Source organism: Fringilla coelebs (assembly GCF_963513975.1).
Source record: "Fringilla coelebs genome assembly, chromosome: 4".
NCBI lineage: Eukaryota > Metazoa > Chordata > Aves > Passeriformes > Fringillidae > Fringilla > Fringilla coelebs.
The window spans coordinates 56,211,535-56,238,868 of record NC_140032.1 but is presented as its reverse complement, the minus strand read 5'-3'; the positions used below and the strand labels follow the sequence as shown (position 1 = coordinate 56,238,868).

At 47.1% G+C, this 27,334-nt stretch overlaps 3 protein-coding genes across 15 annotated transcripts in view; 2 read left to right on the top strand and 1 right to left on the bottom strand.

The window, feature by feature from the left end:
- The window catches only part of LIN54 (lin-54 DREAM MuvB core complex component), a 41,421-nt gene extending 37,188 nt beyond the window's left edge, over nucleotides 1-4,233 (top strand). For 2 of the 3 annotated variants that reach the window (XM_084204107.1, XM_084204106.1), the window contains one exon: nucleotides 122-4,233. In XM_084204107.1, the coding sequence (XP_084060233.1) occupies nucleotides 122-323 (202 nt within the window). In that variant the 3' untranslated portion in view covers nucleotides 324-4,233. The remainder of the gene's footprint in view (nucleotides 1-121) is intronic. The other variant, XM_084204108.1, reaches the window with a different exon arrangement.
- On the bottom strand, nucleotides 2,665-7,905 carry THAP9 (THAP domain containing 9; the record flags this gene model as incomplete). The annotated part of the gene is made up of 5 exons (XM_084204020.1): nucleotides 2,665-6,450; nucleotides 6,779-6,929; nucleotides 7,187-7,472; nucleotides 7,558-7,753; nucleotides 7,826-7,905. 5 exons carry the CDS (start codon nucleotides 7,903-7,905, stop codon nucleotides 4,500-4,502), a joined length of 2,664 nt encoding a protein of 887 aa, XP_084060146.1. The 3' UTR covers nucleotides 2,665-4,499.
- A 317-nt stretch (nucleotides 7,906-8,222) lies between these two features.
- Nucleotides 8,223-27,334, top strand: part of SEC31A (SEC31 homolog A, COPII coat complex component) — a 40,487-nt gene continuing 21,375 nt past the window's right edge. For all 11 annotated transcript variants that reach the window (XM_084204097.1, XM_084204105.1, XM_084204104.1 and 8 more), the window contains exons 1-16: nucleotides 8,223-8,349; nucleotides 8,586-8,850; nucleotides 9,399-9,481; nucleotides 10,018-10,141; nucleotides 12,304-12,502; nucleotides 13,559-13,654; nucleotides 15,178-15,318; nucleotides 16,742-16,884; nucleotides 17,807-17,906; nucleotides 19,136-19,297; nucleotides 19,470-19,622; nucleotides 21,343-21,579; nucleotides 22,147-22,221; nucleotides 24,236-24,286; nucleotides 25,005-25,082; nucleotides 27,233-27,308. In XM_084204097.1, the coding sequence (XP_084060223.1) occupies nucleotides 9,403-9,481; nucleotides 10,018-10,141; nucleotides 12,304-12,502; nucleotides 13,559-13,654; nucleotides 15,178-15,318; nucleotides 16,742-16,884; nucleotides 17,807-17,906; nucleotides 19,136-19,297; nucleotides 19,470-19,622; nucleotides 21,343-21,579; nucleotides 22,147-22,221; nucleotides 24,236-24,286; nucleotides 25,005-25,082; nucleotides 27,233-27,308 (1,714 nt within the window). In that variant the 5' untranslated portion in view covers nucleotides 8,223-8,349; nucleotides 8,586-8,850; nucleotides 9,399-9,402. The remainder of the gene's footprint in view (nucleotides 8,350-8,585; nucleotides 8,851-9,398; nucleotides 9,482-10,017; nucleotides 10,142-12,303; nucleotides 12,503-13,558; nucleotides 13,655-15,177; nucleotides 15,319-16,741; nucleotides 16,885-17,806; nucleotides 17,907-19,135; nucleotides 19,298-19,469; nucleotides 19,623-21,342; nucleotides 21,580-22,146; nucleotides 22,222-24,235; nucleotides 24,287-25,004; nucleotides 25,083-27,232; nucleotides 27,309-27,334) is intronic.

Genomic DNA, 27,334 nt, shown 5'->3' with positions numbered 1-27,334 from the left:
GGCTCTTGGAAGCAATGGGACAGATGAAATCCCATCAGTCCTCAGACCAAAAAGTTGCCAGGCCTGGAGTTAGTGCCTTGTGTGTTTTTACAGACACTGAGCGGGTGTTCCTTTGTTTCAGGCTGCCCTTTACATTTGTCACCAAGGAGGTGGCCGATGCAACCTGTGAATGCCTCCTGGCACAGGCAGAGCAGGCAGAGAAGACGGGCAAGTCCAAAGCTGCAGCAGAGCGCATGATCCTGGAGGAGTTTGGACGCTGTCTGATGAGGGTTATCAGCTCTGCAGGGAAGTCCAAAGGTGACCCTTGTGCCATGAACTGCTGACTCATGCACATGAGCCACAATGAAGTGGACTGAACAGAACACTTAAGGCACAGGGACACTTTGGTTTAGCATAAAGGATAGATTTAATAATATTTGTTAATTTGGTGCTTGTTGTAAATTGACCCATGTAAGATTGAAATGAGATATTCTTTTATAACAAGATGTAGAGCCCTTTAAATCTTAGCTAAATCCTCTTCTACATCAGACAATGCCTAAAAGTCAGTTCTTCTTCCCAATGTACAGCTTTTACCCTGGGTTTTTTAAAAAGTAGATGTGTTCTCCCCTTTCCCCCAGAATAATTGTCTGAAGGGCATATATAAATTATTATAATATATATTATTTACAGTGTATGGATTTGCATCACTGTGCATACAGGAAAACACAGGTCATGCTTTTGCTGACAGGCCTGTAACATGGAGGTACCAAGATAATTCTGAAAGGAAATAGGTAGAAATAAGCATCTAAATGGAAGGTAGTACTTGTATTTAGGACCTGACACAGCATGTCCCTGTAGTGCATGGAGCACTGTGAGATGCATAGGCAATAATACAGAGGGGTTGCTTGCAGATATAGCACTGAGCAAGTTGTGAAGAATGTTTCTAGAGCAGGGCCCAAGGAGTATAGAGGCGAATGGCATTACAGGGAATTTTTGATAGGAATGGGGCAGTGTGCTCAGGTGGTTCTTAAGCTGGAACTTGAAGGCTAAGACAGTGGCCTGTCCTCAGCAGTGAGGAAGAGCATCCATGCCACAATGCCAGACTGTCTGCCCAGCGTAGTGTTACCTAAGTGTGTAGCAGATTGATGCTGTTGTTTGGGTGAAGCTTGGTTTTTCAGAGGTCTGCAGTAGCCTAATCCCTCACTGGAAGTAGGGCTGTGCAGTCCATCGTGTTTTCTAGGATCAAGCTGTAACCCTGGGAAAGTGTTTAGGCCTGAGAAGCTGAAGGCACTGGAGATGACAATCTGCATCTGAATCGACCTGCAAATGTAGGCAGGGATCATGTTCAGCCTGCTGTGGGTATTCAGGATGCTGCTTCTCTCCATGTTGGCAATTTACTTGGCATAAGGGCTCTTAGTGTTTAGAATAATTGTGAGAGCTGTGATCAGAGAAAGTACTAGCACAGAATCAGGATTGCTACAAAAGCAGACAGAGATCCTTTTACACTAAATGGGGGGCAATCATATAGCTGGGCATAGACTAAGGCAGGGGATTTTTTTCAGTAATTGTTACAGGCAATATCAGATCACATTTTTGATAGTGGAACACATTTGCAGAATTAACCTGGTGGGTTACTTAACCTATCATGAACATCCATTAACCATGTTTAATCACAGGCGTTTTTATTACCTGTCTCACTCACTGCAGCCTGAACTAGCTATGTTTTTTCCAAAAGGAATTTTGCATTCCTTCTATAAAACTGTAAATACAGAGTAATGCAGGGCCAGGCTGATGAGAGGTAGGGACTAGGCACACCAGCAGCAGAGATTTGTGCCTCTGTGTGTGAAGGCAATAGGGTGGGAGGATGCTTCATCCCACTCCCAGCCCTGTGCACTGCACAGAAGGCCCTTGATCCTTCTATGGTGCCTCCTTGAAATTCCTGGGAGGCATGAAGGGCTTGGGAGGCAGTCAGCAGCAGTGGTGGGCTCACAGACCAGGTCTGACCTGCCAGTCACTGTCTGAAGGGTTCTGTCTGCCAAGGACATCTCCCTGAGCATGAATAGCTATGTTAGTGCAAATCTCTGAAAAGGGAATCCACCTCTCGTGTAAGTAAATGCCACATTTTTTCATTATTAGGACTTGGATTAACTAAAAAATCAGTGCAGTAACTTTACCTGTAGATAGTGCAGATATTCTGTTCCCTTCTAGTGACCTAATATAGTCTGTCCAGTAAGATTTGTATAAATGTAAATTAGTGTAAGTGAATAAAGTAATACCTACTTACGTTATTTTTCAAACAGATTGCAATATGCCTTTTGTTTAGACTTCAATCTGTGTTAATTTTGTATATATTCAGTGTCTTACTCTAAATTGCACCTTTTGTGATGTGTATTTATATACAGTGTGCAAAAGCACTTGTGAAATTTAGATTACAGTTGTAATTATGTATGATGGCATTGCTGGAGAATATTTTGCTTGTAAAGACTTTGAAGGTGCAATCAAATGCTCTTAGTTCTTCTATTTTGTTTTGAACAAGCTTTCTCAAATATTAAGCTTGGATTCCTCTCTCCCTTCTCCCTGGTGTAGAGTGTATGAATTGGTTTTTGTACTTCCTTAGCCATTTGCATCAAACTGCTGGACAAGATTAACAGTCAAGTTCATCCAGTTACATAAAAAATAATTGGGAACGGGGCAAGGATTCATTTTATAGTTCTGTTTACATCCAAAAGTAGAAAAATTAAATTTATATTTACAAGACCTATTCAAAGAATACACTTTTCTATATTGTACAAATAAAACAGTCAGATAAATCACAAAAAATAAACATTTATACTATTCTGTAAATATGATTTTTTTGCACTCTTTTGCTTCAGCACTGACAAATATACACAGAAGGTTTGTCACTGAAATAACAAAATAAATTGTTAACACTAGGTCCACTTCTGATGCAAGTACTGACTTGGATTTTCAGTGTGAGACCAAATGCTACCAGAGATAAATAAATATCCCTTGGTTATTGGTGTGCTGTCATGCACAGCAATCCATGGCACAGTTCGTAACTACTCATCTTAGAGCTGGAGGTGGAGGCAGTGCAAGTGTTCCAACATTACATGATTGCAACCAATCTGCCACTGAGATTTCAGCAGCATTTTGCCAGTTGTCCCAAAAATCACATACAGAGGGGAAGGAATAGTTTCCTGCAAAGTCTCTTGTAGCTGGAATGGCTCTGTGACTCTGATGGCTTCAACATGGTTTTTTGCATAGATATTTGGATTAGGGAAAAAAAGCCCAGAGGTTCTGGTTTGTTCCTCCCAGCAGTGATTTTATGAATTTCTGTGGTGCTGCTGCTCTTAAAGCAGAGCCTGAGGGGTTGGGTGCAGCACAACTAAGGGAAGGAAGAAAAACCCACACCGAAGCAGGGACAGTTTTGTCAAGTCACTGGTGGGCAGAATGATACCTTTAATATTATTACTGCCCTAGGCTGTGGCAGATCACCAGTTTTCATTCCAGTTCCATCATGGATCTTGAAAGTGAACAGCAGGTTTTGTGGGAATTAGTTGCCTTCCATCTCTGTGGATGCAACTCCAGTTCTGCATAGCAAAGGGTAACCCCTTAGCAGCAGTTCTGCCAAACTTTGCTATTCCAGGCAAAGCACTGGAGGCAGCTTCCTTGCCATGGAAATGAACTAACTGAAGAAGCCTGTTGTACTTGGCGCCATCAAAGCTATGGTTCAAGTGATCAGTGGAAACATTGAAAGGAGAGTGCCATGTGCCCTGGGCTGCAGGACACAGGCCAACCCTGGGAGGATGGGGCCATGAAATGGCAACTGAAATGCTTGTTCTGCTGCAGCACACCCATGTATTCCTGCCCCTGGAGGAGAGTATTGGTGCTGCTGGATGCCACTGGACACAACAATCTGGTCACAGGCTCAGCACTGATCCAGAGAATCTAGACTAGACCAGCATCTTTAGCTGTTTGATGAGACATATTGGAAAGGAGATTAGAGCTTGTGTACAACTTGAATGCCACTTGCTTCTCACATCTTTTTTTTCCTATTTAAGTAGAAGCTCCGCAAGCTTTCCTGCCCCCAGCTTTTATAAAGCACATATTTTTGGTGAAATCAAAGTGTCAGTGCATGCGATTCCCTGCAACCCCATCAACTATCAGTTTTCTTCTGGCAAGAGCACTTGCAGCACTAAAACCACCCAACACTTCCAGGGACACTGCAGAGTTTCCTTCCTCTGCCCCAGGCACCTGAAGCAACCCTGGCCCATCCTGACCTGCCATGGAAGTTTCATGAAATACGTGGCTGCTTTGCAGGACTGCTAGAAAGGACAGGGGATCGGATAAACTTCCCTGCTTTGCTCTGTTAAACTCTGGTATGGGGGTTTGCAGTGGCCCAATACATCAGTGCTTATCAACACTACTTTTGCCAGCATTGTTTCCTCATGTGTATTTGCCTAGATCTGTCCAGCACTGAGCCTCAGCAAGGAACAGCCATCCTTGGAACCACAGAGTACTCAGTAAGACCATGTATGGGTTGAGCTTGACTGACAGTTACCCAGTGGTGATGGAAACAAATGCTTTCCCTTCAGTCTCTTCAATTTGTGCCTTCCACAAGGGTACTTCAAATTCAGGGGTTGGGTGGGGTGTGTTCTTACATTTAAGTAACACCGTGTTATTTCCTTTACTAAGACTATGTAGTGGTTGTTGATGCCCAGCTCCCCCTCAAATAAATGCTTTGTGAGGGTAGGAAAGAGGGGGCTTTCTCCCAGAAGCTCCTGGAAGACTTTCTGTTCTAGACACAAATGCCACAGCTTGGTATTGTTGTTGGCACCTCCTACTTTGCCATATCGGTTTAGGACTTGTTCCGAAATGCTTGTTATGTGGTGCACACTGGCTGAGGGCAGACTCACACCACCTAGTTTCTTTATGTAGAGCACTGACCTGCATCTTAGCCTGCTCTCATCTACCTCAAACAGAGAGGCAAGACAAGCATCACACTGCAAGTCCAAGGCCAACTGCTCGGCCACCCAGCCGGCCGTGCAGGTGAGGCTCTGTGCGTACAGCGACAGATCTGTCAGTGCGTTGCTCAGTGCAGAGCTGGGCAAAAGCAGGCCTGCACTGTAGGGGTACTCTGGGGCCAGAGTCCTCCCAGAAGCTGGGTGATACTGGGCACGAATGCTGCCCAGAGTCAGAGCTCTCCTCTGAGACAGGGATCCATCCCAGGGGCTGGCATTGCCATTGCTGGATGGTGAGCCGGGGCCCAGGCTGCAGCTGGTCAGCAGTTTGTGGTAAGCAGCCTGGAACACAGCGCAGGTGGGGCTGCCGCTGCTGCCACAGGTTTGCTGGAGGGCCCAGAGAAACTTCTCCAGGGGGTCCAGGCTGAAGGCATATGTGTGGAGGTGGTGGGAAGGAGTGCCTTTTAGACATGTGTGGTTGGAGGAAAGCCACTTGAGGCTTTCGGCATTGAGCAACAAGCTCAGAAATCCCAGTTTGCGTTTGCTCTTAATAATGTATCTCCCCACAGAGTCTGTTAGGTTGACAAAGCAGCTCCTGGCCTCATCGAAGAGGTTGCTTATTTTGGTGTAATTCCCAGCTAGCAAAGGCTCCTTTCCATAGGGACCTCGGCCGTAAAATACATCACACAGGGAGCTCATCAGACGCACAAACTTGGCAGTCCCGCTGCAGCCTTGAAACGAGGGGAGGCCCAGCTTCTGGAGGTGCTCCAGTGCCTCAGCAACACCCTCGCTGAACAGCAGGGTGGCAGGGTTGACCTCCAGGTGGTAACTCCCTTTACTCCCAGCCCTGCTCGACTCAGGACTGCACAGCTCCAACACCTTCCGCTGGCCCAAAGCTGCCAGCTCCACCACATGCTGCCACCACATGGTGTCACCGAGCCACTCGACCTTGTGGAAGCACTGCAGAGCATTCCTTATCAGCAGGAGGGCATGAGGAACATCAAAGAAGTATGCGATGCTGTGAGCAGAACCAGGTGGATGCTGGAAAGTGCACCGAATCCTTCTGGGATCTATCCTGATGCCCAAAGCTCGGGCAGTCTCAGCACCACGAGCAGAGGCACCCGATGTCACAGCCAGCACCATGATCCCAACATTGTTCAGCTTATGGATGGCCTGACGAAGGAGCTGAGCAAGGAAGGGGCCGGACGTGCTGTTCACCAAGAAATAGCCCAGGGGAGCTGTCCAAGGGCTCGAGATGCCGACTGCCATGAGGACTATCGCCTCCGATGCCAGTGGAGCTTCGTCAGCATCGAGGATGCCTGCTCCCAAGTCAACAAAGCCCGTCAGTTGCTTGGTCTGTGGGTCCCACTCCTGCTGCTTCTGCAGGGACACGTCCTGTACCAGCACGGCGCAGCAGCGGCAGGCCTGGTCCCCTCTCTCTACCTTTTCTTGAAGCCGGAGAAAAACATCACTGCTGAAGCCTGCAGCAGCCTCGTTATTAGACAGCCAGCTGGAAAAAAAAAAAGGCAGGATATGATTAGGAGATGTAATTCTGGAAAAATTGAAGCAACAGGCAGCACTTTTTACCACTGAGGACATGGTCAGCCATGCCCAGCACTGCAGAGCAGGCTGACACGTGCAGGGCAAAGAAGGCAGCCTTACTTTCCTTCATGCATAGTCCGAGTTTCTTTCCTCTCACCCTAGCGGTGGGAAGCCAAGCAAAGTACTGACCATGCAGGGAAGTAACAAAGGAGTGTCAGGACAGATCTGTTACACCTATTTCTACACGAGTACTGGAAACACATTCTGAATGAATGAATGATTAACTAAAAACTTGCTTTGTCAGGCTGTAAGGATGAGGGAGGGGAAGAATCTTCCGTAGGTAATCATAGGCCTTAATATGGTAGAGATGGAGAAGACAAGCAAATTGCCTCATTTCTGGTGAGTAGTCTGCCATCTGCCTCCAGCTGTGCAACTCCCGAGGCAAATCTGCTTAAGAAATCACAAAAGGGCAACTTTAGTGAAAGAAATAAATGGCTGCAAACAGGGATGCATGACACAAATGCACTGCAGAATACAAGGCAACAGCATGGCCTCTGGAACAACTCAGTCCTGAAGTCCGGCGTGAAGCGTAGGGCTCAGACACGGCACCGCCGTGCCCCGCCTCTCCCTTGGCACGGGATAAGCAAAGACGCGAACCCGGGGCGAGGGAGGGCACTCTACCTCAGCAAGCGTCCCGGCAGTACCTGAAAACTGCGCCTGCAGCAAACTCACGATTTCCTCAGAAAGCTGCCGCTTTTCCGCCAGCTCCCTGAGGATGCTCGGCACGCTCCTACGCCGGTGCGCGGGGCCGCATCTCCCGACGGCCGGCGTTTGCTGCTGGTGCGGCGGGGCGTCCGGCGGCGGCCGCGGCTCGGCGGCCCGCTGTCCCTGCAGGCTGTAGTTATGGTCCCTGGCGGGCGGGCTGGGCAGCGGCTGCTTCAGCGCTCGGCCGGGGGTCCTGCTCCTCCTGCGGCCGGCGCCCGGCGGCTCCTGGCGGGGGAAGGAGAGGGGAGGTCACGGCACACGGCGGAACCCCCCGGGGAGAGCGGGGAGCGCGCCCGGTAGCCGCCCGCACCGAGGGGAGGAAGCGGGAGGGCACGGCCCCGCGCCGCAGCTTCCGCCGCAGCCCATAGCGCTCGAAGTCCCCTTCGGCGAAGTGTCGGGAGCAGAGGATGGCGCCGGGGCCGGGCCGCCACGCCCGGCGGCTCCGCGGGTCCACGCGGTTCACGGCGCGGATCCACTCGCGGCGCTGCGCGGCGTCCACCGGGAACCTGCGGCAGAGGGAGGCGGCGGGATGAAGGCGCGGAGGGACGGCCGGAGGGATGCGGGGCGGGCGCACTCACTGGTGGAAGGAGATGCCGCGCTCGCGGCTCCGCCCGGTGTCGCGCGCGGTGCAGCCCAGCGCGGAGCAGCTCCGCGTCATGGCCGCCGCCGCCGCAGCGCCCGCCGCCGCGCGCGCGCCACGGCCGGCCCGCCCATTGGCCGCCGCCGCCGCCCGCGCGCCCAGCCGCCGCCTCGCCATTGGCCGGCGGGCCGGGCGGACCGCGGCCCCATTGGGCGCGGGGGCGCGGCCGCGTCACCGCGGTAGCGGCGGCGGGAGCGGGCGCGGCCCGAGCCAACCGGGAGCGGCGGCGGCGGCGGGCGCAGCCAGTGGCGAGGGGCGATCCTCAGCGCCAATGGGAGCCGCGCCTCCGGCCCCTATTTATAGCGGGGCCGGCAGCGCCCGCCGCCTCTCCTGCTGTGCCCCTGCTGAGCCGTGCCATGCGGCCCGGGCAGCGCCCGCCCCGCGCACGGCGTCTGCCCGCCGAGCGGCCGCGGAGCCTGGCGGGAGGCGGCAGGGGAGCTGTGCCCCGACTGCCGTGAGGAGGTGGGTCCGGGGCTGCCGCCCCCGGCTGTGGAAGCCGGCTGAGCTCCCTTGGGCCGTTCCCCCGCCCTGCGGCGGCCCCTGTCCCGTGATGAGCCTCACTGCTGTTCACATCATGAGCACGCCATGATTACTGCCCTTGAGCTGAGGACAGGCGGCACCGCGGCCCCCGCGCTGCCGGCGCTGCGCCCCGGCTCCCCCCTCTCCCGGCGCCCCTAACCAGTCTCCCTCTTCCCCAGGGCCGATGGCTGCTCCCGCCCCGAGGGACACGGAGGACACGCGTGGAAGGAGGCGGCTGCACATCCCCGTACACACCCTCCCACCACCGCCACCCCCCTCTGCCCGTGGCTGCCCGCCGCTCCCTCCCCGTGCCGGGAAGGCGCGGCCCCGCCGCCGCCGCCCGGAAGCCGCGGGGCGCGCCCGGAAGGCGGTGGCGGCCGGGAGGCGGTGCCGGGGCTGCCACGTTGGAGCAGTCCGGGGACGGTGAGCGCCGGGGACGCCGAGGTGAGGGCAGGGACGGCGAAATCCTCGGGTTCTCAGCTGTTCTCCTCCGGTTCCCGTTGGAAACGGGGCGAGGGTGGCGGTCCCGCTGGCCGTCCTCTCCAGGGTGCACCCGGGGCGGGGGAGCCCTCGGGGGCTGAAACGGGACCCGAAAGGAGCCGCTGAGGGTGCTTGGCGGCACGGACCGGACAGGGTCTCCCCGGGGCTGGCTCTGTTTCGTGGGTTAAGGCAGAGAGCTGCTGTAGGGTGCGGGATGCCTCGGTGCTGTGAGAAGAGGGGTTTCACAGCTGCTGAAGCTTTGCCCACGTTTTCCTGTGTTATGTTCCGCACCCGTCAGTTTCCTCTACGTGTCAGTGTTATTCTGCTAAAGGAGAGTTATTCCTCCCCTCCCCCCGGGCGTCCTCTGGAGAGGATGGCTTGGGTGTCCGTCTGAGGGATATCTTGGAATATGGTCCCTCTGGCTGCCTCTGCCGAGCCCTAATGCGGCTCCTGAATCCGTGACAGTGCAGCCTCACCATGTAAGCAGCACCTATCTTGGTTTTACTTTCCAGCACAATGAAGCTGAAGGAAGTAGACCGTACTGCCATGCAGGCATGGAGCCCTGCCCAGCAGCACCCCATTTACCTGGCCACAGGTGAGTTTTTTGGGAAGCACGTGCTAGCAGACCGGGGGCTGTGTGCGGTGGCTGTGCACCATGAATGAAGGGGCCACTGTTGAAAGCTGTAGGAGTTACTCTGTGTCCTGGGGGCTGGAGTGGGGTATATGTTGGGGGGTTTAGAGTGGAGTTCTTGCATTGTGCTGATAAAAGCGTGCTTTGCATTCTGCAAGTGACAGCGAGCATCCTCCTTTTTCTGCCGGGGAAAGGTGACACCAATCCTAAGCACTAGTCACTTGTGGCTCCTTTGTAACTTTAATCATGTTCTGTGCATCATCAGGGAGAGGTACTTGCCCAAAGCTTTTCCTGCTCATAGTCATTAAGAAACACCCAAACAAAGAGCCATGGAGAGGAGAGTGGTGTGGAACAACATCTAAGTAACAGAAACAGAAGCCTGACCCCATTTCAGGACCCTTTTTGAAAGGATGATGCTTTTGTTCCCCTTCTTGTGCTGCATTTGCAGTTACTGCTGTGTGTGTCATGGCCTTCTCACTGCCAGGCCTGCTTCCTCACAGGTACATCAGCTCAGCAGCTGGATGCAACCTTCAGTACAAGTGCTTCTCTAGAAATATTTGAGTTGGACTTAGCAGACCCTTCACTGGATATGAAGAGCTGTGCCACATTCTCCTCCTCACACAGGTAGGCAGTGTTGTAAGAGAAAAGTACAGTGTGTGGAACTGCTATGTGTGGTATGTGTAGAAATATCACTTCATGTGCTTTGGCTGCACTTGTTGAGGAAAAAAATCCAGTACTGAAAGATGAAGGCGAGTGTGTGCAATTGATACTGTGGGGCAGCAAGCCTGAACTCTAAGAAAGCAGCTCATGCTTTGACATAAACAGAAAAAATTTGAATATATGTGTAGACCCTTTATCTCAGAAAGCTTCTGGGATTCACAGGGAAACAGAAGATAACGTGAAATTGTGAAAATATGGTGGCAACTTTTCATATTGCACCATCCTGTTTGTATTTAGGCATTGCAGGGGGACTCCTGTAGCATAACTAACTTGGGTTATGTTGTGTGTGTTCCTACAGCTGGGAAGCCAAATTCCTGGCTGGTCCACTTAGCTCTTAGTTCCTTACTGTGTGCTTATCCAGACAAATACTGGTAGCATCAGAGCATCCAGTTTCCATCTCAGCAGCACTCATAGCAGCTCTCTGGCAGAGCTAAAACTGCCGTAGTCCCTTTTTAAATGTCCTGCTCTGTGAGTAGAGCTGATGTCAGTATGTCCTACTCACCTGCTCAGAGCAGAGGCAGTGTTGGATCTTTGTGTTTCATTGTTCTACCTTGTTTTAACTGTGACTGAGATTCTTCAAGGCTTGCCATTTGCTTTCTGAATTTCTAGAGGCACTCCTTAGAGCCGGGATGCAGTGCTCCTTGCAAAGTACCTCCCTTGACCAGCAACACAAGAATTTGACTTTGCCCCAGAAAATGCATTAAAAGTGGGGTTGAGGGTTGTTTGTTTGTTTCTAATTAAAGATTAGATAGCAGTCTATACGTCAGGCTGTATTTTGCTTTTCAGCAAATCGTGTCCAGGTGATTCGACCCACAAAAGATAAATCCTTAATTGCCCTCCAAGCAAAGTTTTGCACTGCTTTTATAGAACCATACTTTATCTTGGAAAGAGTAAAGGGCAAAAGGGAAGTAATTGCACTATTAATTTTTGGCTTTTGTTCCTCATTGTTTCCTGCCTTTATTTTGGGTTAAGTCCTGTTCAGTCTTGCTGGTGATGCCTGGACAACCCTATCAGTTATTTCATTTCTTGTGAATTTGCATAGTTAGGTGCAGAAGCATGAAAATCATACTCAGGAATGGGTCTGTCTGATATCAGAGGCCAGTTTCCATTTGTAGCATCATTCTTTGGTGAACCCCTGCTGTAACCTCAACACTGGGAGTCTGAACGCTTGGTTCTTATGGTATTTCTCACCCAGCATGTGCTCTTTGGGTAGCTTTCTGCAGTCTCTGTCTTACCATGCTAAAGTTGCTGTGATTTAAAGAAGTTACTTGAAGATTGCCTGGAGGTAACAAATAGATGAGCAGTATTACAGTGAGTGCAAAGGTATCTCCTTGCCACCTTCCAGTGAATGTGGGTTTGCTCTCTGCTTGCTTGTGAGCTGATAAGTGGCTGTGTCATTTTACGTAGAACATACTCATTCATTGCGTGACTAAGCAGCAGGAATGCTGTTTTGCTTATGCAGGAAGTTAATTGAGTTGAAGGGAATTTGGGTATTTACAGATGGACACACTAGTGTTCTTAATTTCTGGAACTATGTTTGATTCCTCTTGAGTTAGCCTGAAAATAGGCTGTGGTCTAAGAGATGTGTCTGTGATATTGGGTAAACTTGCTGAGTCCCTGGCATGGCAGACAAAACACTTGCACATCCAAAAGCACAGATATGGACAAGCTTATGGAATTTTTCTAGTTTCACCTGTTTCTTCTCCTGAATGAAGCTGCTCACAGATAGCAGAAGTTTTTCTCAGGCTGTGGCTGGATGGGCTTACAGCCCTTACTTTGATGCCTGCTGTTGTGGTTGGGAGCACTTACCTGATTTTGCAGCCAGGAGACTGGAGATGTTATCAGTTTGTGGGTTATTGGTTGTGCACGCTGTGCCTCTTGTTAACGAGCAGAATTGGGGCATGCCTTCCTGATGGAAAGGGTTGAGCTGAGACTCATCCTTAGGGAGAAAAGCAGGCAGTGCTTTTCTCTGACTTTAGCTGGGGTGAGCAAAAATGGGATGTATCAACCCGTGGGGAGCTGGTGGTGGATGGTTCTGAGACTGTGGGGCCCCCTGTGTCTTGCAGGTACCACAAGCTGATCTGGGGCCCTCACAGCATGACCTCAGGGGACAGAGTGTCTGGTGTCCTGATTGCTGGGGGTGAAAATGGAAACGTCATCTTGTATGACTCAGCCAAAATCATTGATGGAGAGGCTGAGGTAATAATAGCCCAGAAAGACAAGCACACAGGACCAGTGAGAGCGCTCGATGTCAACATGTTCCAGGTTGGTTTTTCTGCTGTTTCTCTTAACATACCATCAGTAGAGGAGTGTCCTATCTTAACTCATAACCTCAGATGTTTCTGCTGCTTCCCCTCCCCTAAAAGCATGAACTATATGTGGTGTTTGAGTGTCTGTTTGTATTTAATACGAAAAAGCTGTCCCATTACTGGCATTTCAGGATGGGGAATGAAAGTTCTTTAATTTGTTCTTTCCCCTCATCAGTTTTCCTTGTCAATTTAGTTGATCTTAGCTTTGCTTTTGTGTGAAGCAGAGGTGCTCTTCAGGGTGTTTTTAGTCAGTCCCTTCTCTTAGTTTCTGTGCATCGTGTCAGTCTCACAGGAAGGAATTATGTGCTCTCATTCATGTTTCTGGTGAGATCAGTTTTCAGGTGTCTCCTTTGGGGATTGGGTAGGATCCACTTTCAAGGCCCCCTTCCTAAGAGGAGACAGCAAGGAAACGCAGCTATGTGGCCTCTCGAGCAGAAGGGCTCTCAAAACCAACATTCCTTCCCACACCACCAATGAGCATTTGCTTCCTTCTAGATACAGTGTGTTGGTTTTTCCTTGTTGCCACCAGCAGTGTGAGAATTCAGTTGGATTTGTTTCCTAAATAACACTTCTGTCCCTGCACGCTTGCCTCCAGCAAAGCTGCGCTGTGTTTGTTGTGTCCTCTCTGTATTGCTTCCTGTCCCTTTCTGCCTGTTGTGAGCTCAGGACTTGCCTGTTATCAGCCACAAAATGTGACCAAAGGGCACTTGGTGACCTTGGCTCCTGTTGCCCTGCCTGGACTTTTGCATCCCAGGTGCAGGAGTGCTTTGGATGGCTGCGTTCCCTGTGGGCAGGGCAGGAATGCCACACTGTCCAGAGCAAAGCTCTGTGGTGGCCATAGCTGCAGCACTGCTTCCTCCTCTGCCCTGTCACTCTCTTCCCTATATCTTTTCCTATATCCTGAGCAGATAGGGGAAATTTGCAGAGTCCTGCAGATCTGATGCCTCCCAGCAGCTAAGACTGGGAAAGCTGATGCTGAAATACTCTGAATATCTATTAATATTTCCTACAGACTAATCTGGTGGCCTCTGGTGCTAATGAGTCTGAAATCTATATCTGGGACTTGAACAACTTTGCTACACCAATGACACCAGGAGTGAAGACACAGGTACCAGATTTGTGTTTATTAAATTCTCCAGAGCAGACACACAAGAAAGATGCATGGCAGTTAGGTGACAGCTGATTGAAATTTGCAGTTTTAAAGCAGTCTCAGGAGCGTGGAGGAGGGGAAGCCTCTTGAAGTCAATCTTGGGTAGTAGCTGCATACAAGGGTGCCTGGATGCTGCTGCTTTTGTAGCCCCTGCAGAGCAGTGTCCTGGCTGTGCCTGTAAGTGCAAGTGTGCTCAGCTTCCCCTGCAGCAACCCTGGATGTGCTGTCTTCTTTGTCCACAACAGACCTGCAGTTTTGGCTTGCTGCACAAGCCAGCCATGTCTTCATGTGGCAATTTTTTGTTAAGAAATTATATTTGGTCAGGGAAAACTGTGGTATCCCCTTAATCTTTGACAAGTGTTGCATTTTATCAAGCAGCAAGCAGAATCTCTCAGGCTATAGTCCTTTTCAAATACCATAACCATTACTTGTCTTTTAGTCTTCCTCTGCATGTTTCACTACATGCACAAATCTGAAGATGGGGAAGGTACACGGAGAAAGATAGGAGAGAGATAAAAAGCAGCTACTGAATAGTCAGATGATGAGGCAGTAGGTTTTGCAGTTACCTTGGTGGGTTTCAGGGAGTGGTTTAATTGCTATGCTCGAGGTCCAGTGTTTAGTCTGTATCTCTTAAAGATGATCTGTGGGGAAAAACAATAGTCTTTTGTGCTTTTTGCCTTGTGAAGGAAATGGAAGAATGGGAGGAAGTTGTTTCAATGCAAGTACACTTCTGTTGCTGTTACAAAATTCCACAGAAGTTCGTGGTTACTGGAAAATGGGTTTATTGCTGCATGATAATTTGGAGACAAAAAAGTGTGCAAATGGGATGAGAAGTAATCTTCAATTTAAAGATTTTTAGTTTAAACTCTGTGGGGTTTGATTATTTAGTTTAGTTCAAGTAATTTATTAACATGTAGGCATTTGAGAGGATGTTCACCTTAGAGATCCCTGTAAAAGACTTTTTATGTCTAATAGTGATTTTTTTAGGCTGGGATATCTTTTAGTCCATATGCATAATGACAACTAGAAATAATAGGGCAACAAGAGCTGGGTTAATACTGCTTTTAATTTTTGGTCTAAAAATAAGAATTCGGGGGAAATCAAAAAAACCATGGAATTTCTCCAACCAAACCTTTTTTTTTTTTTTTTTTGCTAAATAAAAACATAATAGTCCAAGTCAAAAGAGCAGTTCCGATATCTGGATATACTTTCATGGAGTAATTTTCTGTTTTTGAAGACAGTTCTGCTTAGTCTTGTGTTAATAACTAATGTGTAGTACTGTAAAGCAGAAAATAACTTCACAGAGAAATTCTAAACGTCAGTGTTTTCAGGTGTTGTACGCTACAGCACGTGTAGAAAGGAAGCCAGAACGCACCCAGTGCACGGGGCACTCTCCTTGCAGATTTCCCACTTAGCAAGTGCTGAAAAGAGCAGGGTTTGAGCCTGCGGGGTTGTGACAGGCTGTTGTGTGTGTGCCGCAGCCTCTGGAGGACATCAGCTGCATTGCATGGAACAGGCAAGTGCAGCACATCCTGGCGTCCGCCAGCCCCAGCGGCAGAGCCACCGTCTGGGACCTCCGGAAGAACGAGCCCATCATCAAAGTCAGCGACCACAACAACAGGGTGAGTTCTCTCCTGCACCTCCTGGGTGCTTGCACAGAGCTGCAGGGATGGCTCCTGGCACCCCTTCTTGTGTGACACACGTGGCATTCACATTCTCTGATAAAATCCCTTGGCCCAGGATTTTTCTCCTGGGAAGCCTCAGAGAAAAGGAAAACAATTCTTATCTCATTTGCTTCTCCTGTGTTTTGCTGGTGTGGAATGTGTTTGGAAGTTGTTTACCCACAGGTGATTGCCTGATTGGATTCTGGTGTGAGTTGTTTGACTCTTTGGCCAATTGGGGCCAAGCTGGGTCAGGACTCTGGAAAGAGTCACGAGTTTTCATTATTATCTTTTTAGCATTCAGTAAGAATCTTTTCTGTGTTCTTTAGTATAGTTTAGTATAGTATTGTATAATATAATATAATAAAGATGAGATGAGATGATATGAGATGATATGATATAAGCCTTCTGAGACCATGGAGTCAGATGCATCATTCCTGCCTTTGTTGGGGATGCCTGGCAAATACCATAGACAGAGATACTGGTGCCTGGCCCAGTTTGCTCTTGGGAGTATATTTATGCAAGAGGGGTTGTCAGCATTATCAATTAAAATAGCCAGATGCAGACTGAAGCAGGGCAAGGCACTCAGGTGTCCTATCAGAGTGATGATTGAATTTTGAGAAAGCGCTTACTGATCTGTTTAGGGCTGCCACAGAAAGATTTTATTGATTTTGCCCCAGAGAAGTGTGGCATTGAGCAGATTACAGGGGAGCTGCCTCCTATAGTTATAACCACCATGCCACCCTTTTAGGCAGTGTAAGTGCCTGTTCAACTCGTGGAGAGTGACATATTTGTATAATTTTGTATTGTTTTAAATAGAATGTCGCTCTAACAAACTCCAAAGGTACAGCAAGAGTTAAAAATGAAACTTAGAAGTGAGTGGTTGGGAAGTAGCTCTTTCCTCACTGTATTATTGTTTTGATAAACTGTGTAACTTTCAGAGTTTTCTGTGTTTGTTGCCTGACATAACAGCAGCACAGTAGGCTGTCTTCATCATGTGATGGCAGTCCTGTGATACAATGTTCTCATGACAATAACCTCTGCCTAATGATGACTTTTATTAAAATAGCAATAAAAATAATAGCGAAAAATGTTTATATGGTGAGCTTTAGTGTTTTCTCACATTAAAACCTAGGACTGTGAAAAAGTCAGCACAGTGTAATCTCTCTGAAAGGACCTTGGGAAAATAAATGCAAGTCTCCTCATTCACAGGAATAAGGAGAATTTCCCAGGCTGAATGCAGTCAGAAACAATGCCTGGAAACACAGCTGCAAATTCCCTTGCAGTGATGTTTTACCATGCACACAGACATATTTGGGCTAGTTTTCTTTTTCCTTTAGTGCTGTTCAGCTTTGTGATGCTTTGGCCCAATGTCTCCCCTCAGATGCACTGCTCAGGCTTGGCATGGCACCCTGAAGTTGCCACCCAGATGGTTTTGGCCTCAGAGGACGACAGGCTGCCTGTTATTCAGATGTGGGACCTGAGGTTTGCCTCCTCCCCACTTCGTGTTCTAGAAAATCACACGAGGTATGAGTCTTACATAGTGTGGTGTGCTCTGTGCTGTTGGCACTGTTGGTTTGTGCATCCCACTTCCTACTGTTCCTTGGGAAGGAAGGCTCCCCTGGTGCTGGCAATTTCAGCAGCAGCCTGTGCTGTATGTTGGCTTGTTGACCAGCCAGCCCTGTGCCATCAAAGTTGTGTTTTGGAGCTTGGTACTGTAAAGGAAACTGACCCCAAAATTAAATAAATAACCCCACCAGGCTGCTGGAACAGTGAAGCTGCTTGTTTGTTTCTAAGGTTTTTACAAAGAGGAAGTTAAGGAAAAAAGAATTAGTAGTTGATTTTGGCTGAGTAACATACTAAGGTGCACCCAGGCACGTCCTCGTGTGGGTTTGCAGTTTCTGTGCCCCTTAATCCCCTAAATGTCTTAATTTTGGGTATAGTGGATGGTTTTGTCAAATTCTTGTCCCTCCTCCATTGTTGGTGAAACTTTCTTTATTGCTCAAATCCAATGCTTGATTTAAGAAGGGAGAGCAGTGCTGTGGCTTCTACCAAACTGCTGCCAGTGGGTTCTGCTGACTTGAATGTCTTGCTAATAAAAAGCTGAAATACTTTCTAGTCACTGACCTTACCTGTGGGTTTGCACACTGGGCATTAGTGACACTGCAGGCACACAAACCATATTGTTACTGATGCCCAGGTTCTCCCATGTGACTGTTGCATTTAATTTTCAGATACAATGGCTGCATCTTTATACCTTTTCATGCATAAAATAGAAGACATCTATTTCAACAAAACAAGGGCTGATAACATGGAAAAATTCCTCCTCTTGTAAGAGGAAGGGGTGAAGAGGGCATTTTGGCATGGAATGCTGAACTTCTAAATATGCTTTATTTATCACCATTTGCAATAACATTAAGCTCTTTGTTTGTTCTCATTTTTCATGCAGGGGTATATTGGCCATTGCTTGGAGTATGGCAGATCCAGAGCTGCTACTTAGCTGTGGGAAGGATGCTAAAATTCTCTGCTCCAACCCTAACACAGGAGAGGTATTGTATGCATACCACTTTAAAGAGCCCAAAAATGTCTGTTCAGAGGTGGCACATGCAAAGCACATGTTCCTGTGCTTGCATTCCTAGGAATGATGCTTCTGTGGGATGTTGCCCCCTATCTATTTGCTATATGTGTCTTCTGAGCTTGTTGTGGTGGTGCAGGATTCCTTCTTGGTATTGTCAATATTACACATTTGTCCTTGCAGCTTCTCCCTTACTGAGTAGTGACGTTCCTGTTCCTTATAAGAGTTGGAAATGGCTCCACTTAAATGAAGTATATGCTTGCTACTCTTTTGTTTTGGGTCCAGTGTGGCTGGATCATTGTTGCAATTGCCTTTTTCCTTCTATAAGAACTTTATCCAGCCAGGAGGGTATTTGTAGGTTGCCATAGTTGTAGCAGATCAGCGAGAGCCACTCAAATGTGCTCCCACCCCACCCTTTTGGGCCTGGGAATACTTTCAGAGAGAATGCAGATCTGTTTTTTAGACAGTGTTTGTCCCTGGACCAGGAGAAAGGCTTCAGACATGCTGGAGGGCTCCTTATATCCAGTGGGCAATAATTGTGGAATGGAAGTGTTTCTAAAATTCAGACATTGGCCCAGAAGTGCAAAAGCTGTACAGTGTTAGATGAGTTATCTCAGCTGGATCCTGTGCTGTTATGATGTTTTTACATGTGGTTGAATCATGCTGCATGTTTTTATTAAAACTAAAAGCGAGTTCCATGGGAGACAGTGTTTTGCTGACAGCTAGCATTTTGTTCTTTGAGTTTCTCCTGGTTTATGGTTAAATATCTGCTGTAAGGGGAGCTTGTCTGTTCCAGGGCACAAAAGGCTGTCTGCCCAGGGTGTGCAGGTTTTACCCTTTTTAGTTTTCCTGTGAAAACAGTTCCTCCACGTAGCATGTGAGGATACCTAAATCAGCTCTGAATAAGCTAGTGTGAATGTCAGCTCACAGTGAGACAGCACAGACACACCCCACCTGCATCATTTGTCCTGTGAGGATTCAACAGAAGATGTAATGGGAGGAGGAGGAGATGAAGCAGTGGTGTGTGATGTTCTGCTGTTTGAAGATCATCGGGGTTTGCACACTGTCAGTGTGTATGGTGATGGGGAGGCTGCTGAGGAGCAGGGAGAGCAGAGCAGCCTCAGGGCACACGGGAAGGTTGTTGCTATCAGGCAGGGTGCTCCAGGAAAGCTCTGATTTGTTGGGCTTGGTTTTGCTCCCCAGGTGCTGTACGAGCTGCCCACGAACACGCAGTGGTGCTTTGATATCCAGTGGTGCCCGAGGAACCCTGCTGTGCTGTCTGCAGCCTCCTTCGACGGGCGCATCAGCGTCTACTCCATCATGGGCGGCAGCGCCGATGGCCTGAGGCAAAAACAGGTTGACCAGGTGCTGAAAATTGTTCAGAATAGGGACAGAAAGGGGGTGTGGGGTGGACAAATATGGGAAGTCTTCAGTGGCTGCCTGCAGCCCTGCTTGCAGGAGTACCACTTCAGCACAAATAGATGTTTAGTTTATTAGAGTGATGTCACTTCTGGTTTCCCCCCTTGTGTTATCAAAGCTCTCCTCGTCTTTTGGGAACCTTGATCCCTTTGGCACGGGCCAGCCCCTGCCTCCCCTGCAGCTCCCCCAGCAGACAGCCCCACAGAGTGTGGTGATGCCTCTGAAGAAACCACCCAAGTGGATCCGGCGACCCATGGGAGCATCCTTCTCGGTAAGGAGGAGACTGGGATTCACGTTCTCTTAACCTGAGAGAAGCAGAGAAAAGAATGATCAAAACTCTTCTTATCTCATTCACTGCTCCTGTGTTGTGCCAAAGTAGAATGCAGTGTGGAGATTGTGCACCCAGGGTGATGGTGTTTTGTTTCCTTGGCCTGTCAGCGTGTGTGTCGGGACTGTCGGCCGACAGTCATGAGATGCTGTGCAGTTGGGTGCTTGGCAGATTCACTTTAGATGTAGTGTGATAGAGTATAAAATAATATAGTATAATAAAGAGGTTAATTAGCCTTCTGATATCAGTGGAGTCCTCTTCATCATTCCTCCCTGCCAGGAGTTGTGATGAATACTATAGGAGACAGGGATGAGCAGGGCTGGCCTGGCAGATAGGGAGATAGTGCTGGCACCTGCTAAACCCCTTAGGAAAGGAGGAGTTCAGTGTGGTGCTCCACCCTGGGAGATCTTGCTCTTTGTTATCATAATGGGAGATGCTCAGGGTGCCTTCCAGACAGGGCACTGGGGACAGCAAAAGCCTGACCAAAATGCTTGGGACAAGAAAGACACTGAGAGACGTGTCTTGGCATTAGGGCTTTGCTTTTGTTTCTGTGCAGTGCTTGCTTTAGAGTAGATAGATGTACACTGGGGGGAATGAGACCAAACTGGGCAAGTATCTGAGACTTGATAGCTTCAAACTGCACTCATGTGAGTCAGTATGGTGGAGAACTCAGGTTAGCTTTGAGCAAGGTAACAGGAGTTGCTGTAGCAGCACAAGGGTAGGTTTCTCCGTGGCTGGTTGATTTGCAGAGGAGCCACCTGAGGGGATAGCAAGCTTAGCTTTTTTGCTCCTTAGCTCCACTTTTGGCTTATTTTTTAAAGCCACAGGCCATTTATTTGGGAACTTCTGGAGATTTTAGCCTGTTCATTTAAATTTGAATTCTCTGCTGCAATACTACTCCATTTTCAGCATCATATGTCTGTTTATTTGTGATCTGATGTGCAAATTAAATGCAATTTTCTCCTGTCAAAGAGAAGTGATGTTGCCTAGCCACTGACTGATGTGTCATTTTATGATGTTTATTCCCTTATTTGTCCTGGTTTCCTAGGAGCCAGGTGTCAGTCTTTTCCCTGGCTAGGCTTTTGCTTTTTTCTAGTGCAGGTTTTACTGGATTTGCCTGTGTAAATTAACTTTGAGCTATAGAATGAAATAATATCATAAGCCCCTCCTAATTATTTTCTTGTGTTAATTTTACCTCTTCAAATGTTGTCACAACTTACTGCCTATCTCTCAGATTTTCAACTGCTGAACAGCCTGGCAAGAGCAGGGCAGACATCATGCTTGAGCATTTACTTAATGATGTCAAGTAAAGGTTTCTTTGGCAACTGCATTGCAATATCATTAGATACTCCACTGTTGCTGGGTACTTCATAGACCCACAGCTCTAGCTCTCAGTTTCTGATCTGTCTTTTGTCTGAGAAAAAAATCAGGCACGGGAATGGCTGTGCTTATAAATCTTATTAAATGTGAACCTACTTATCCACCAAGCTCCTTACAAGCATAGAAGTATGGAATGGGGGGGAGAACAAATAAATGAGCAGATGTCAAGAGTATTCAGTTATTGGACAATAATCATACAGATGTTATATGAAATATATTTTGATACATGCTCCCCTGCTGTATACTTGTATTTTCACATACTGTATGTGTGCTTCAATTCCAGTTTGGAGGCAAGCTGGTGACGTTTGAGAATTCCAAGCCTCCGCAGCAGCCGGGCATGGAGCAGCAGCAGCAGCATCCCCACGTCTACGTGAGCCAGGTTGTCACAGAGAAGGAGTTCCTGGCCCGCTCAAACCAGCTGCAGGAGGCTGTGCAGTCCCAGGGCTTTGTCAGCTACTGCCAGAAGAAAATCGACATGGCCCTGGCTGACTTTGAGAGGAACGTGTGGGCCTTCTTAAAGGTAACAGGCTGCCAGCCCTGCAGGAGCTCCCCAGGGACTGGGAGAGCCAGGGGCTGGTTCCTTCTGCACATTGAGCTGGGAAGAGGAGCTGCTGGGAACCAAAAGCTAGCTGCAGGCTGTGGGAATAGTGCCCATTAAGCCATGGCACTGCAGGAGGCCCACCAGAAGAGGGAGGGTCCTCAGGACCAGGGATGTTTGTGGGGAGTCATGGCAAAGCCAAGGTGTGAGTGAGGGTATATCCCATGGTTTTGAATATTCCCCATCAGCACATATTTGTGCAGGGTTTGTGAGAAGGATTAAAGCTTTGGGATAGCTTTAGATGGGCTTTTCATTGCTCACTCTCAGCATTTAGAGGTTTCCAAGTGAAGCAGATAAACACATTGTTCACCTGCAATAACCAGATGGAAGCCTTGCCCACCTGCTCAGGTGCCCAAGTCACTGAAGATTTTTGCATTTCTCTTTATTACATTCAGTCTACTCAGTCACTAAATCTCCCTGGGTCATTTGTGCCGGTGAGGGAGAAAATGAAAAATTGTGAATTGCAATGTAGTTTTTAACTTTTTAAAGGTGAACTTCGAAGAAGATTCGCGTGTTAGATACCTCGAGCTCTTAGGATACAGGAAGGATGATCTGAGGAAGAAGGTAAATGTGCGACATGTGAGATAAATAACTTTTGAATTTCTGAGTTTAATTTCTGAATTCTTACAGAAAACAGTGTGCTGTGTTGGGTTTTCTCATTAGTTGTGTCTTCTTGCAATATGGATGTTCAGTGGAAATGCAGGCAGCAGGCTTCAGAGGTGTCTGCATCTGGCTGTCCATTGTTGTGAAATTGTCACTCATCAAGAAGCTTTGATATTTATTGATATAGGCTATTCATGTAACTTTGCTATGTGACATCCTTCTACTCAAGCATGGTAGAATGGGATCTGCTTTTAGGATTTCTGGTAGAAGAACATTTAAGCAGTTTTCATTAACTAGGAAAATCTGGGATAGTCTATTTGTTTGTTGTAGAGATCCTTCATTTTTGAAAGAAAAGGAGAAAAAGCAAGCCCAAAGGTCAAGCGTGGTTACGTTCAAAAAAGCTAAATTTGGATTACCAGGAAGCAATTTGCACATCATTATAGACCTTACTTCTCAGCTGAAAGGTCTTTACTCAGTGTTACAGGGAGTTATCTGCTGTGCCTTTTGGCTGTATTGTTTTCAGTTGTCTACCCAGGAACTATCTAGTATTTCTTCAGATCTGTTTCAGTGGATTTTAACATTTGACTTATTTTCATTATATCAAACTAAGGTTTTATTTTCAAAGATTGGCTCCATTAAAGTGTATTGTGCTCACAAATTAAATGCCCTTCAGGGCAAAATTAATATGATTATGGAAAAAAAAAATCATGGTTTTGATAACAGTTTGTCCTCAGCTTCTAAATATTTGTGCAGAGGCAAGCACAGCAAGGGTAATCCTGTGTTTGAAAAGCAGATCTCAATTAGAAAATCCAGCTGAAGTCCAGTAGTGGTTCTGCAGAGTGGCCTCATGAGATTAAAACTCACTGCTTGCTTTTGCTCTGGGTTTGTATGCCCTGTGTATGAGGAGAAGCTGGGAAAATGGGCACAGCTGAACGGGGTGGCCTGGAATGCTGGGCCTATTCCATTATTTCAGTATTTAGGAAACAGATGGGAGGAGCTACAAGGTCCTGGTTTTTTGTAGCTGTTTTCTGAAAACATTCCACATAGAGGTTGACTCCATGTTTTTTTCAGTGTGAAGAAACAGCATAATACATCTGAAAGTTTGTGATACCCAGATGGAAAGCTCACTAAATCACAACTTGGTTTTCCTATTATTGGTAGCATTAGGAAAGTAAAAACAGGGATCACAGATTTCAGCTTCTTGTAATAAGCTGTTAAGAACGTGGGAAGGGTGGGTTATATTCTTAAAACCTGTGATTCTCATACAAGCCAAATCCTGGATTTCTCATTTTTATTGTAAAGTAGTGATTAAAAAAGAGAGAGAAAACTGTCTCCAGCAATTTGAGTTCAGCTCTCTACACAAACCAGCCCACAAGGGTAAAATAAAGCCTACAATACAAAAAGCAGTAGATAATTTTAGGAGCAATGTGAAACCCAGGCTCCCTGATGCTGAAATAATATAGAAACTCTGTACATAAAATTGCTGGTTTTGAGAGCCCTAATTGAATCTGGAGTTATGGTTTGCTTTGCAAAGCAGTAGAAGCTGGCCATTTTAACTCTTTTTTTACCTTGGAAAATCCTAGCCCACAGCCAAGTGCCTGATGTCAGGAACCCACAGCACGAGGATTGTCGCTGCTTTGCTTTCCCTGACCAGAGCAGACAGAGGATATTGTCCTTCTTGTTATGATGCTGATTTTATTCCTGTGGTTTCCAGCACTCTAGTGGGCTTTGAGGCCCTTGAGCTGACAATTAAAGGTGTAGGACAGCTGTTGTTTCCATCAGAGCTTGGGGTGCAGGTATCTTAGCAGTAAATCCATCACCAGGCTGGAAGAGGAAATGGCTTTAGTTTTATGTTAAGGTGTTTAATTTCATGTTAACTGTTGTGCAAGCAACACAGTAGCTACGTGTGCCAGTTTTGCAATCTGAGATTTTGGTGCCTCTTTAAAAGGGTACTTATTAAATCTTTGTTTTCTAGATCACATCTGCTCTGAATAAAGAAGGTCTTGCAGATGGTGCCTTGGGAGAGGTAAGCAAACACATGTATGTAACTCTGTGGTTACTTTTATAATGCCATAGTAATTTGTAAAGTAGTAATCATTTTTCTTTCCACTTGATAGCTTGTTCCAAAGTAAGTCACAAAGAATCCAGCATGTGGCAAGTTCCTACATTCAGTAAGATGAAGGTGTTATTTAAAAAACCCAACCACTTCTGTTTCACTCAGATGTTCCCCTTCTTTTCCAATGAAGGGCTCTCAGTCACAGATTTTAATATGGGGTCTCATGGCACCTGATTTCAAGAGCAGCACCTTCATCAGGCTTTAAAGAAAGCACGGAGTGTGTGGTCCCATAACTTTTGCTACAAGAGTGGTAACTACAGTTCAGGCACTGCCCACTGTAATTGCAGTGGCCTGAGTCTACAGCAGGACTCTGCAGTGCTTTTGTGCCACAGACAGTTCAGAGTCATCTGTAGCTGCCTCATGAGGAAGAAAGCTTTTTTTATTTTTTTGCATGTTTTGAGGCAGCTGAGATGAAAACAGCACAAGCTACTGTGTAATGACAGAGAGCAAGGAAACCTAGCAGGGCCTCTACCCTGTTTGTGAGGCTCAGGCATATATTACCAGTGCATTTCTGTGATTTTCAGTCTGGTTCTAACTTGGTTGGTGGAAGGGTGACTGAACTCTGCAATGCAAAGTATTTCTGCCTCTTTTGCTGGTGGATTTTTATGGCATCTTCTCTCTGCTGAAGGCTCCTGCAGAATCTGATGGATCTGTGCCAAAGGAGGGGGATGAAGGCCAGACTACAGAGGAACAGTTCTTGGGAGAGGTATCTGTTGCTCTCTAGACTAACCCTGCTGACCTCCCCTGTATTTACTTTGTTCCTTTTAAACAGCATTTCATTTTCTTGGCTTTTCCTGCTGCTGAGGATATACAGAAATACAAAAAATTATTTAAAATGGTAAAACTGGACCCTTGCTGGGATTTTGTTTCATCTGCTTCAAGCAGTTATGTTCAGCAAGGTTTATTGCAGGCAATTTGTGCTCAATCATGCCAGCATTTGGGATCCTACACACTGTTTGAACAGGATTGTTTTCAACCCTGTGTTTTACATATGAGAACAGGTCTCTAATTAGCACTAAGGACTGAGCTTCTGCCTTGTGAGGTGTCACTAGCACTGAAAATAGTGTATTGCTGTGTGAAGAGTCACACTTCATTCTTCCCCATTCCCTCAGTCCCGCTTTTGGGTTAGAATTTGGGCTGGTAGCTGTGCTTGGTGCCTGTCTGCAGCTGTCTGTGGAGATGGGGGCAGTGGTTTAAGGCTCATGCATGCTGGGGTGGTGCACACATAACAAACAGCCTCTTAAAGACACTAAAATCAGGATGCTCTCCTTGGGTTAGGTGCTTGATTGCTTGTTGGTTCTTTAGGCTCTGTAGTGGCAGACGTGTGTCTGACAGTGTAAGGGCTTTGCTGTATGCAGTCATGAAGATATCCAAAATCTCATTACAAATGTCTCTTCTAGGAGAGAATTCACAGGCAAACATGACCTCAGCCTACCTAAACATTTGTGAGCCTGGCCTGAGGCCACTGGTGATGCATCAGGACATGCTGTCACATACATGAAGTAACTGGATGGGCACATTATTCCTGTGGTAGTCACAACATGCTCTCAACCAATACCAAACACACATCCAGTGTTATCTGACAACGAAATGATTTTCCAGATGCTGTGTCCTTTTCATAAGCCAAACACAAAGCTTGTTTCAGGCTTGCTTCCCCCTCCACATGAATGTCTTTGGTCTAATGTGTCCTTCAGTTTAGCTGAACAAGCAGGGTGTTCCTGAACTCCCTTAGTGCACTGGAGCAATGGCCTGTGACAGAGGAGGTGGTTTGTGGGCTAGGTTCTGCACTCTGAAAATGGATGGTGAAGAGATGCCATTCTCTTTTGATGCTATTTTTTATTATTGAAATGTTTGAAATCCCAAAATCCAGGTACTCACACAAAGTGGTCTCTGTCTTAATTCTGGGGGAGTTTTATAGGAAAAGCAGTCTCTGTCTACTGAACATTCCTGTCCTATGTGCTACATTGGACTTCGGTGTTGAAAATTAAGCTTGTGTTCGTGTGTAATTTGCTTAATTAAACTGGGGTGTATGCCTAGTGCAGAGGGTTTCAGGGATGAGCTTAAATTTGAAGTGGAGCAGAGTGGAACCCAGGTAGCATTAATGGTAGACTGCTCTTGGTAGGGGTTAAGGCTGAAAGAGAACGAAAGAAAAGGATTCTGAGTTTCTTATTGTAGCTGTAGCTTTGCTTGGAGGGGGTTGTGTGTATGTGGCTACAGATATAAGTTGGTACCCAGGATCCAGGTGTCTGGCTGCTGGTACTTGTGAGATAAAGGGACTTTATTGGTAAAGCAAAGAAAAACAAGGAATTTATTAACTGCTTCCCATGAGCAGCCAGGTTTTCATCCCTAAGAAAGCAGAGCTCAACATGTAACAGTGTCTTGGGAAGAAAAATGCCATCACTGCAAACATCCCCCTTTCTTCTTCCTCCAGCTTTATATTGTGCTGAGCATGATGTTAAATGGCCTGGAATGTCCCTTGGGGCAGTTTGGGTTGTGTCTCATCCCAGCTTCCCATGCACTCTGCACCTTCTCACCAGAGCTGCAGTAGGAGAAGTAGAAAAGGCCTTGGTGCTGTGCAAGGGCTGCTCAGCAAAAGCAGCATCTCTGTATTATCAATACTGTTTCCAGGACAAATCACACAGCCCCATTGCTGACTACGGTGAAGAAATGTAACTTTACCTCTGCCCAAACTGGCACACAGGGATTACCTTCCCTTCTAAGTTAATGGTCTCTGAGTTGACTGGTAGTCTGAAGTTTTAAATTTAACTTGCAGTGCAAGAGCTATATGGCTTTAAAATATTTGTATTTTCTAAGTGTTTACATAATCTCAGAAATTATGCTTTTCCTTTCTCTTAGACGCTGAAGGACCATAAAAAAGAAACTGAAGATTTGGGATCTGCAAAGACAACATTTAACATTTCTGTTAGTGGAGGTACAAAAAAACCTTACTGTTGATTT